Source organism: Perca fluviatilis, chromosome 9 (assembly GCF_010015445.1).
Source record: "Perca fluviatilis chromosome 9, GENO_Pfluv_1.0, whole genome shotgun sequence".
NCBI lineage: Eukaryota > Metazoa > Chordata > Actinopteri > Perciformes > Percidae > Perca > Perca fluviatilis.
The window spans coordinates 40250333-40263030 of NC_053120.1; the positions used below are offsets into that span (position 1 = coordinate 40250333).

The 12698-nt window shown below is 38.9% G+C and overlaps 1 protein-coding gene across 2 annotated transcripts in view; it reads left to right on the forward strand.

The window, feature by feature from the left end:
- Nucleotides 1–9919, forward strand: part of oca2 (oculocutaneous albinism II) — a 54226-nt gene extending 44307 nt beyond the window's left edge. For both annotated transcript variants that reach the window (XM_039812530.1, XM_039812531.1), the window contains exon 24: nt 9037–9919. In XM_039812530.1, the coding sequence (XP_039668464.1) occupies nt 9037–9124 (88 nt within the window). In that variant the 3' untranslated portion in view covers nt 9125–9919. The remainder of the gene's footprint in view (nt 1–9036) is intronic.
- Nucleotides 9920–12698: the final 2779 nt, after the last annotated feature.

Here is a 12698-nt window from a genome sequence, read left to right on the forward strand (position 1 = left end):
CAATTAGCCATACATTTTTCGTAAAACGGCCCATATTTGAGCTTTATATAGTTGATTTCTCGCATAAAAAAGTCTCAGAAGTGAAATTGGTAATGAAACATTACAGTGTCTGAAATATGAGACCTACTTTCTCGTCTCTAATGTGTGTGTATGGGGATTCGCTCAACCAATCAGCGCGCAGCTCATCTAAATATTCATGAGCATACCATATTTGGAAGAAATAGGGCCAAAACACAGGGATGCATAAGGGCCAATAAAATATCAACCAGGCCATTTCCATCCCAACCAATGTTACATACTCCTTAAGGACCTTAAGGAAAAGTGTGAAATACCCTATATAATCATTCTATCACCCTTTTAAGATGAACTGTATCTGTGGATGGCCACCTTAGTGACTACCTTACATATAGGCCAGTTAGCAGTGGGGATCTATACTTTTCATTTTTGAAAAAACTTTCATAAATTAACAATAATTTGACTCTGAGGACCCCCTACGGTCCCCGGACCCCCTGTTGAAGATCCCTGCTCTAAGATCATCTTTAAACTGTGACTAACTACACCTTGTGCTGCCTCCCTATGTCCCACCATGATGTGACAGGATTGATATTGTCATTCATACAGCTCATACAGTAGACCTGTGCTGGGAACAATGGTCCCCTGCACTAGTTACTGCTGGTGTGCTACCTTCATTTGCAAGAACTCTAGCATGCACTGCAATCAGGGCAAAAATCATATAGGTACAGCCTAAAGACTGCACCTTTGAGCATTTTGCAAGTCATGCTGCTCACTGAACAGCACAGGTCAAGCATTGTCATAGGGATCTGTGCTATCCTGTGTCAAGCAAACAGCCTTCCCAGTCAGACGAGTGCATCCCTGTGGTTTATCAAAAGAAAGTCTTTGAGATTGCATCGGACATTTCAAAGAGCTCCCATCAGATACAGTTAAATCAACGTGTCACACGTTACGTGTGAGGTCACAAGGTATGATGTGAATTTTTAGACAAGGTGAACCTTGCTCCTCTCTATGCCATATTGGGGCAACCTTTTCACCTGCCCTCTGTCTCGTCATGCTGTGCCTCTTATGGGTAAATGGGTACTGCTCAGCAGAAAGAGATTCTCCCTTGTAGAGGTGACCTCAGCTTGTCTGATTATGATAAGAGTTAAAAGATTCCTCACTCCATCCATCTTACGTGGACATTTTTTCCACAAAGATAAAAATCATAGTGGTCTCCTGTTAATGGGCTATTTAAAGGCCTTGACTTTGAAAAAACACAACAATTTTTATATAGTATATTTATTTAGACTGTAAAAATATAATAATAATAAATACTGTATATATATATATATATATATATATATATATATATATATATATATCAGTCCCTCCAGAAAAACGCAATTATACAATCGCATAATTCAATGCATAATCAGTCTAATATAAGTCTGCATATTTATGCGGGGGCTGCATTTTTTCAAAAATATATATTTTTTTAATTATAAATTGTTGATTTCCGCGCAAAATATGCAGGGCTTACATGATTTCATAATCCCCGCATTTTTGTTGCAAAAAAGTCACATCTATCTTAACAGAAACTTCAAAAATGTTGCGTTTACTTCACACAAGAGCAGCCATTTTCCCCTGTTGCCATGGGAACGTTATGAAGTGACGTAATTACGCGACATGAACATCATCGAAAAGCAGGATGTTGGGGGCATCACTTTTTTTTTTCTCTTTTTCATCAAACCGCAGTTTTTGCAAGTTCCCGCAATTTCATCGCATAAAATTGCATAAATATCCCACATATTCCATCACATTTTTTAAGAAAACGTGCCACATAATCAAGGATTTTTGCCCGCAACAATCACAAAAATAAGAAAGGACTGATATATATATGAATATATAGTGGTCTGAAGTTTTGTGTTCAGTACTGTAACTGACTAACGGGTTTGACATTATCATAAAGAAACCAGCAGAGTGAGGAGCAGTTTTAGTCTTAGTCAGCCACTCAGTGCCATTGTTTGCAACATAAGAAAACAGCTCAGCATCTCACACCAGTGGTTCCCAAAGTGGGGCCCGGGAATCAGATCGGGGCCACTGGAATGAAATCTGGGGGTCCTTGGTCTAATTTGTGTCAATTTAGCACATAAAAAAAAAGTTTGGGAACCACTGTCCCACACAGTTGAAATACACTATGTGGTTTTCAAAGTAACAATAACTTCACTTATTCTTGTCATTGTTTCTGTGGTCAGCCTTCAATAGCAACATCAGTTACATTTAAAAAAAAAACAACCTTGTTCACGACTAACACATTAGCTTAGCTCGCTCCGGATGATAAAATCTGTTAGTGACAGTTGTCATTTTAGCAGACAAAATCGATAGGCTGGCTGGAAATACGAATGCTTTTGCTGCTTCCTCTGTCAACATACTTTATTTTACATTACATATATCCTGTGCAAGAATGGAAAGCTTGAAGGATGTAGCAACAGAAACGAAGGAGAGCAGGGCTTAGCGAACCGTTAATTATCAAGACAAAAGGTATTTTTCAGACTTCTTCGAATGATCACTAAGTACTACAAGAAACCCATACGAACATTCAGAAAGATTCTGCCGCGGGGCGCCCTGGTAGCTCACTTGGTTGAATAAGCACCCCGTGTACTAAGGCTTAGTCCTTACCGCCCTTACTGCATTGGCCTGGGTTTAAGTCCAACCTGTGGCCCTTTCGCATGTCACCTTTCTTATCTTCAGCTGTCCTATCAAATAAAGGGCAAAAAAAGCCCCAAAAAGATTCACCCGCTTTGGATGTAGTGGATATCAGCTGATCAAAAGGGTGTTATCAGTTGTTTATCATTACCAGATTGAGGCGGTAGTCCTCCACTCTACCTACTAGTGGGCTCAGTAGACCATTATCATCCATTGGTGAACTGGATCACCCACATGCCTCAATATTAGATGCTCAGAGCTTGAGTTCAGGCTCCTCCGGTCACATGTCAAAGTGTCCCTAAGCAAGACAACGAACCCCAACTGGCTCCCCGGATGCTGTATGTCCACTGCTCCTAATACTTAGGATGGGTTAAAATGCAGTACTATAATTGCACTACATTGTACTTTGTGTATGTGTCACGATTAAGGAAGAAAGTTAGTTTGTTATTAGAATTATGGTAAATGTGGAAATATGGAGTTTATTGAAAATAGTAAATTGACAAATACAAGTCATTTCCTCTGACACATTTCAGTATGTCCTTAGCGGAGGTTTTGTGATGAATGGGACTGACCTCTAAAATTACAGAAAGTCAGATCATGGCAAATCTGACATGTCTGCCTTTTTCCATTATTTTAGTTGATAATTTTTCTCTGAGGTTTTCCTTATTATTCACATCATATTAAACCTTTTATGTGTAAATAAAAATGATAATCAGCCTGACCTTTCCAACTCAGTTCAGTCGGCTAGTCAAAAAGTTTGACTCTGTTACAATTTAAATGCACCACCACGCCGTATTGAAATCATTATTAATGAGCCTAAGTGCTTGACTAGCCTCATTAATCCTTAGTTCAAGTACTAATTTGACATTTCCACATGCATATTAAATATAAACTGCATAATTGTGTTCATCTGAATAAAGAAATAGTTGTAGCAATAAAGAGTAATACACTGACACACAATTATCAGATATGCACACACATGCACACACACACACACTTCCAACATTTACTCTTTAATTTGATGTCCTCTGGGCTTCTTGTATGCTTTCCTCAGCTTCTCCAGTGCAGAAGACTCGATATATGGACGATTCTGAAAGGTCATCTTAAAATAGGGCTTTGAAATGGCTTCTGATTCAGGAGGACTTTATATAAGAGAGAGAGAGAACAGATGCAGTACAATAGGCCAGTATCTGCTTACTCTTTCCAATTTCTTGAAAAGCAAACAGAATGCACATGAAAAGCTTTCAAATGATTTCAGTCCTTATTGCCTTTATAGACCATTTTCTGTATTATCTGTATTTTGAGAATTATACCCACTAAAGCCTTTATTATTTATTGTTTATCCATTTCTGGTATTGACATTTGATAACCCTAACGATTCAGAGTAAGGTTATTAACAGCATTAAGCATAACAGCATTAAGGGCAGTGGTGGCCTATAGGGCAGTGGTGGCCTAAAGGTTAGAGAAGCGAGCTTGTGACCTGGAGGTCGTCGGTTCAATCCCCACCCAGACTGACAGGATAAAAAAAATCTGGGTGGGGAAACTGAAAGAGCAGCGCTTGTCCCTCCCTCATTACCACCACTGAGGTGCCCTTGAGCAAGGCCCTTAACCCTAACCACTCCAGTGGAGCTGCTCAGTGGCCAGCAGATCAGATTGTACTGGGCAGAAGTTGTTCTCAATTGACTTACCTGGATAAATAAAGGTTAAATAAAAAATAACAAAAGATAACAGTGATTACTAGTCAGTGAGGGCACTGCATCCAGTGCCTAAACTCTTGTTGTTCCTGTGAGACATTGGCCCAATCCCAAAGTGAGCCCTGAGGACTAAGGACTAAGGACTCACAGACTTAATTGATCTCAGGTACTAAGTGAGTGATTGTGTGAGGCCACATGGGCTCAGATAGGTAGAAATGGGATCGGGATCACATGTTACCTTGGCGACGTTTAATAACATTAAGATGACACTTGCCGGTTTGGGAATTTTCATTTTAAGTTTGTTGCTTTCCACACGGCCAAGGCCCAGGAGACGGCTACCTGATTCCAAACTTTTGTTTTACAAGTTGGACGTGCTGTTGTTCACCTTCGTAATTTCCGGATTTCCCTATCGTCTCCGCGGTGAACGTCACAACGCTTTGAACTGTGGGTAATTCCCTTTGGTGAAGTCTGCATCGATGCAGACTCACGGAAAGGGCTCGGTAAGTGTGTACTCAAACCCTCACGCCATTTGAAATTCCACATTGGGACAACCCTAAGCCCTTATGAATTTCGCGAGAACGCGCACCAAAGTCTTTGAGTCTGTGAGTCCGGACTTTGGGATTGGGCCATTAAATCCTCCAAACATTGAACTTTTCCCAGCTGTCAAAAATGTCTTAAATAAGGAACTAATAACTAATACTTTAATTAAAGTTCAAAATATGACCACATGTCATGTCAGTGACTCTGACACCCTTGATCAGTCCTGTTTTGTTTAAGGACAATTTGCACCTAACCTGGTGCAGATAAGCAGAATGAAATACACATTGAAACTAGTTTTCGGTAATAGCTACAAGCAGCAAACTTTACAACATTTCTTTATTAAGCCATAAACATGTTGTAATATGACCCCCAATTATGTATCATTTTAAGTATAAAGTTATTCCATTAGTGACTTAAAATACTGACATTAAATACTAGTGCACACTTCTGGTTATAGTATCCAAACAACTGTGGGTCACTGCATTTAATATCAGATATTACTTATTCCATTTATAAATCTGGCGATCAATCATGCACCAAATAGTCACATTTACAGAAATAAAAATGCTTCTGTTGTCATAATCAGGCTTATTTTTGGCTTATTTTACATATTTCCATAAAAGGCAAAGTTAATATTGGAAAGTAAAAAAAGAAATCATAGGCACCTATGACTCACTGCCCATCAAATACTGAACATCAGTGCTAACTGAACCACAATAAGATCCTCAGAGAAGGAATCCTGCCCAGGTAAACAGAAAACACATCAGGCAAAGAGACATAACCTTTTGCATCTCACTAAAAATCAAAGCTTGCACGGTTAACTTTGCCATTTCACATAATTGTCTGACCTGAGTGTGTTCTACAGTTATGGTTATTGTAATAGCTGTTTCACACTGAAAACAATAAAAGTATGTCTGTTGGTAAAACTACATTTAGACCAAATAGAATATGTAATAATGTTTGATACTGACCAGTGGTCAAACAAACAGCCCATTTCAACTACAGTAGGCGTTTTTCCATGACATGGTACCTGCTTGACTCGCCTCGACTCTACTCGCCTTTTTTGGTTTTCCATTATGAAAACAAGTCCCTGGTACCTGCCAACAGGTACTTTATGTAGTCTCACCTCTGTGGAGGTTCCCAGCGAGCTGAGGCGATACCAAAAGGTGACGTGAAAACCTGCAGACTCCTGATTGGTCAAAGAGAATCGTCACTAATCACTGCGTCATCATTGCTAGGGACAGACGGGGTTGTCCTGAACAAACCCGCCATTTTTAAATAGTTTAACCAGCTGTGTTTTGTTTTTTTGCTGCCTCAAGCTTCTTTTGAAACAAAATGTGTCTTCTGGCAAACAGTCACATGCTGCGTTAGGTCGCGGCAGTTTCCTGTGGCGTCGCTATGACGACCAGCCACGCTCGCCTCATGCATGAGGCGGTACTAAATCTGCAATGGAAAAAGGAGGACGGGCCACTGCGATCGAGTCATTATATTGAGATTAGGGCTGGCCTTTAAAATGCCACGCAAAAGCACAATTTACCAAAGGCTCCCAACAAACTTTACTCTGTCAAAGGTGCCCAACTTTGGAATAGTTTATTGTTTATGTGCACTACAAGGCTTTTTAGTTTATTTCTTCAAGCATGATGTGATTTGGCAAGTAATATGCAAGCCTGTTATAACATGTCTTGGAGCAGCAGATAGTGAGGACAGACCCTTCATCTGCAGGCTGAGGTGTCCTTAAGCAAACCTGAATTTGTACAAGCTCTTCTTAGTGCGGCTCTGACCTCCCTCCTCTGAGCTGAGTGAAAAGAGAGTCTCCCCATGGGGGTTCAGGAAAGTGTCACACATCAGATGATTAATCTGTTGCATTGGCCAAACAAGTTTTCACACATACGGAATGTATTAGCCTGTGGCTGCCGATAAAAATAGGTCTAATACAAAGAAAAACAATACAATTAATTCAATAAAGAAAAGCAGACAGTTGAAGTTTTAGTTCAGTTGTAATGAGGCTTCTTGCAGCATGTAAAGACGTGTTCTCTACAGTGACCATTTATTCTCCACTCATTGTAATTTTCTCCTTCTACCTCACCAGAAAATTAGCCTCTAAAAAAAGACACATTTATAAAAGTCATGTCAGCTAATTGATTCAACGTTGAGTGCTCATCCACTTGTTTATTCTGGAGTAGTCCAAAGAAAGAAAAGAGAGAATAACAGGAAACAGTCAAACGTATCACAGCCTTAATCGTACACTGAAACAGTTGTAGAGGGAGGCTGTGATGTCAGGTGGCATTGTGAAGTACCCACCGCCTTATCAAACATTTATTCATGAGCACGTTGCTTTAGGCAGTCAGCTGCATATGTCTGATGTAGAGAAATGTAGCCAAATGTGTCTGCACTTACCCATTGTTGGACTGTTGAGAGGCTTAATGATTTTTCTGACAACTGTACATAATGGCATGATACTCGACACATGCCTGAGTTACGGTACAGCAATCATTTAACACTTTATATTGTTTATGCTGTGTTATGTTATTGCTATTGCTGTGTGTACACACACACACACACATATATATATATATATATATATATATATATATATATATATATATATATATATATATATATATATATATATATATATATATATATATATATATATATATATATATCACACACATATAGACATACAGTATATTACACACACCACAGTGTTTTGATAAAAAATACTACAGTGGCCATTTCAGAGCTTGTCAGGCTCAGTTCTATGCTGTCAGACGTTGCTTAACTTCCATCAGTTTAATTACTTGGAGAAGTCCTGTGGGTTGTTTTGGAGTACACTGACAAATGAGTGTTGTTGTTTATGTATGAAAATTTGTGCAAAGCAGCTCTTTGTCAAACTCAGATACTGTATCTGGTTCGGCTGTGCTGTGAGGTGACATGCAGGCCAGCCATTAGGAATTATGCACAGGACAACATTTTCCAAATTGGGCCACTCATTCACATCCACTCTAGCACTACCACCACCCACCCTTAGCTCGAATACCAACAAGGGCAATTTTAAATAAGCTCTTGGCCATTAGCCTTGCAGTGACAGAGATGGAGGGCCCTATCTTGCACCCAGCGCAATTGCCTTTGTACACCGACGCATGTATCATTCCTATTTTGCACCCGACGCACAGCGGACTTTTCCCGTCCATCAGAATGTCAAAAAAAAAAAAATGTTCGCCTTCCGGTGTTTGGATAGATCAGGAGGCACTTTACAGTACAGTCCTCAAAAAGTCGCAGCATTCTTTGTGGCTTGTTGTGTTTTACACAACATTTCAATGAATCATGGATGTGTTGATGACATAAATGAGGAAATATTAGAGGACTTAAGGAGACGTGATGTTGAACTACGGCGGGATTGGACACTCGATGCGCTCCTGATGGAGCGGGTGGACGGAGCAGGTGGTGCGTTTGGAGGCCCACGCTCCATGGCTGCAGCAATCCTCTCCAGACTTGAGTAGATGCGCCCGAGAGGAGCAGCAACATCGCCACCCGGACAAGACGGGCAATTATTAGTTTTTCTGAATCCCGGACAGCTCCCGCTGGCATGCGCCAGGCAAATCAACCGTCATAATAGCAATCCGCCACGGAACAAGCGCGCCTGCTCTTATGTGAGATGATGCTCTGATTGGTTATTTTCACGTTACGCACAAACCACACCTAGCTACTTCAGACCAACCCACTTTAGATTTGCGTCGGGCGCAAGAGTCATTTATCCCGCCGGTATCATAGCAACAGCACCCGAGATCCGCCCACAAAGCTACTTGCGTTTCACGTTTGATACTTGCGTTTCAGATCGTTAAAATAGGACCCGCAGTGTCTAACAACCACCCTCTGACACCTCCCCCCGACGTGCCCGTTAACATGGTAATTGCTCGTCGTTCTGCTCATAGTGACATCAGCAGGCTAACGTGCTCCATGTAACTTTTAGCATGTTAGAATGTTATTGTAACACTTAACATGGTAACGTAGAATTTTGGTGACCAATAAATACACAAACTTTTTTCCCAGTAAGAATAAAATTCACAACATAAATCTATTGTTTTCTTGCTTCTTACAGGTTAGGATTCCCCATGATGATAATGACGTGTATGATCGGCATGTGCTACCTGCTAGCCACCCACATTGGACTTGGATGGAACATGTAATCCACAACTGCTATACAGAGCCAAAGCGACTGTGTGTGTGTGTGTGTGTGTGTGTGTGTGTGTGTGTGTGTGACCACTCCATCAAGCATTTAGCGTACTGTAAATGTGATAAGTAAACTGATCGACTAATCAGATTAAAGGCACTATATGAAGCACAGAAGCCATAAGTATATTGAAAATGTCTTTGACTGAAGTGCTGAACAGCAGGGACAAGAATTACAGGAGCTTTGAACTAAATTACAGGAGCTTTGAACTAAACTTTGAATCTAACATCCAACAATTTGAGTATGACGCATTAGTTCTTTGTGACTGGTCAACAGTCACCCTGTTAAGTTTTACCAACTTTGAAAAAAATTCAAACCTTGTGTCCTCACAAGAGTTGACCCAAGGGAAGGACATGGGTCTAAAGGAGAAAATGCTGTACATGGTGCTACTGCCTCAATGGGTATAACTGGGGTAAATGATTCCAGCTATGGCCTCTGATGTCAGACTGTTCATTCTTTTGGAAATCTATGTGGTCTGTTTACAAAAAGCAACAACTAATAATTAATTGTTTTACACTGATTTGCTTTTAGAGACACTGATCACTGTTTTAGGCAAACATTTCACCCATGGTCTACCAAATGTATGTTGATATTTTAAAGGAACCACAATACCCAGTGAAAGGGATTTTATATTTTATATTAATATCTAATATTTTTGTCAGATGCCCAAATCTCAATGTGTCATGAATGAACAGCATCGATCAAATTGGAGAATAGCAGAATGATTAAAATAAAACAGATGTAGACTGTTATCTTATATATATATATATATATATATATATATATATATATATATATATATATATATATATATATATATATATATATATATTTATATATTTATATATTATCTATTGTACTGTGTACACAATGGTCTCATGTAAACTCAATGATTTAGTTCATTTAACCATATTTAATGTAGAATCAGTTTAATCATGTAAATGCTCTTACATGGAATGGACAACATCTTCTTACCTTGTCCATTTGAAACTATCACCTGTATTTATTGTACAGCCCAGAACGTCATTTATGTTTCATGGTTGAGACTTTCACAACATTCAGACAGAGATAAACATGACCAATAAAGGCTGAGATGTTTTTGCTTTTCATTTGGCTCTGTTCGAGTTTGTTATTCTTTATAATTATTGGGTAGTACTTACTAATAAGGAACTCTTTATAAAGGGTATATAAGTTGTAACAAATGGCTTTATGATTGGTTTAAAAATCATTTAAAATGTTGCACTAAAAACAGGTTGACTATGGAAAATACTCAGGCTGTATGAGTAGCCGCCTAGGCCAGAATTGAATACTTTAGTTGCACATACATATATACTGGTATTAAACACTTGCACATACATGCATACTTTAGTTGTGCATACATATATACTTCACTTGCGCATACATATATATTGCTATCAACACTTGCACATACATATATACTTTAATTGCGCATTTATATATATATATACACACACACACACACACACACACACATATATATATATATTAGGGCTGTCAATCGATTAAAAAAAATTAACTAATTAATCGCACAATTTGCTGTAGTTAATCGCGATTAATCGCGTTTTTAAATTGAGAAGCTTGTAGTAATGGATATTTAAATGCTAAATCACTTAACTTTGCAAATATGAAGAGAAAACAAACAAGGAAAGGTTCTGCTAAGTTCAGAATGTTTAATATCTTTCAGAACCAACAGCAGCAACAATTTGGCTTATTTAGTCCTGTTGAAGGCGCTGCTGAAACGGCTAGAAACTGTCCGACTTTAGAGCAGATTTTTGTCACCACCCCCATATTAGCCACATACCTAATATACCATATTCTGAATAATATACAAATGTATATATATATATATATATATATATATATATATATATATATATATATATATATATATATATATATATATATAAATTACAATCTAGGCAGTACTTAATATCATAAATATTATAATATAGTGTTTAATCTGAATGACTAAGCAAAGCACATATATCTAAACACAGAAATGCACATCAATATCAATATCAATGTTACACATTGATAACCCAAAACCACAAAGGTGTATGTTGGCCTAAAGTGAAAACAGTGAGTGTAGTTTTAGATAGCGACGCTGTGCACAACAATCCATTACCAATGTAAAGCGATTGACTACATTTCCCTTCCAGCACCGCAACCAGGAAGTAGCTTGTGTGACAGTGAGACGCACCAATTTCAAACATTTACTGGAATATAGTCACGGATACTATCGAGTCGACAGCGTTAAACATCAGACTGCAAATAAGGTTTTATCAGCGTGACCAACGTAACAGTTATCAAGCAAACAAATCGCGCACGTACATATCGGCAGCACAGCAGTAGAGCAACAGACAAGCTAACTTAAACTGCAGCTCTATGTAGCGAAACAGCAGCTTACCGGTGGCGCATCTCTCCTGACGAGACAACATGTGGGAACTAGTACTCGGTCCCGTTATAGCCCGTGCTCATTCATTTCTGGATTCTAACACATCATCTTTTTTCTCTTTTGGGATCTTACTGGTCCATGTTTCAACTCTTGACTGGCCCGTAGGCCTACTTCAATCAGGTAGGCTAAGTCCCTCCTAGAGTAGCGCCGCCTGCTCTTATGGAGACGTATTACGTTTCTCAGCCACCACATGAAGTAAACAAACACAGCTGCGTTAATTTCGTTAATTTTTTTTAACGAGTTAAATATTTAAAAATTAACGCAAAAATTAACGCGTTAATTTTGACAGCCCTAATATATATATATATATATATATATATATATATATATATATATATATATATATATATATATATATATATATATATAATTCACTTGTACATAAATGGATACTTCACTTGTGCATGCATGCATAACGTGAATATGCATGTGTGTGTGCTTAATTATGTATGCACAGTATGTGCATGGAGTTGGTGGTTCAGGAGGATGGTGGTGTGCATTAACACAGGACTTTCACTCAGGAGATTGTGGTTCAAGTCCCGTCCAAGGCCATTGGTAAATATGCTGACCTAGTGACTTCTTTATTGCACGTACATATATGCTTCAATAATCAATAAATAGGTATCTAGGTCAGAAAATTAAACTATGGTCTTGGACAGGACTTGAACCCCAACCTCCAGAGTGAGAGTCCTGTGTTTATCCACCAACCCCATGCACATGTATACATTCTAGGGATGCACCAAATGCAGATTTTTGGGGTTCAGCCGAATACCGAATCCACTTTTTACGATTCTGCCGAATCCTCCTCCCATCCTCAGTCCATTAACACAGTAAACATATTAATGAAATAATAAAACAGTGACTGTCCTTCCTTTGCCGTACCTGAAGTTGCTGCATTTAGAAAAGATTGTGGGTGGGCTTACGTTTCCATGACACGCAGGAAGAAAGGACGGTTGGGTTTAATAAAAGAAGAATGGGATGGTTGGGTTTAGGAACCGTGACACGATACCCAGTCTCCTGTGTTGTTTGACCCATCCACCCCCCCCACAACCAG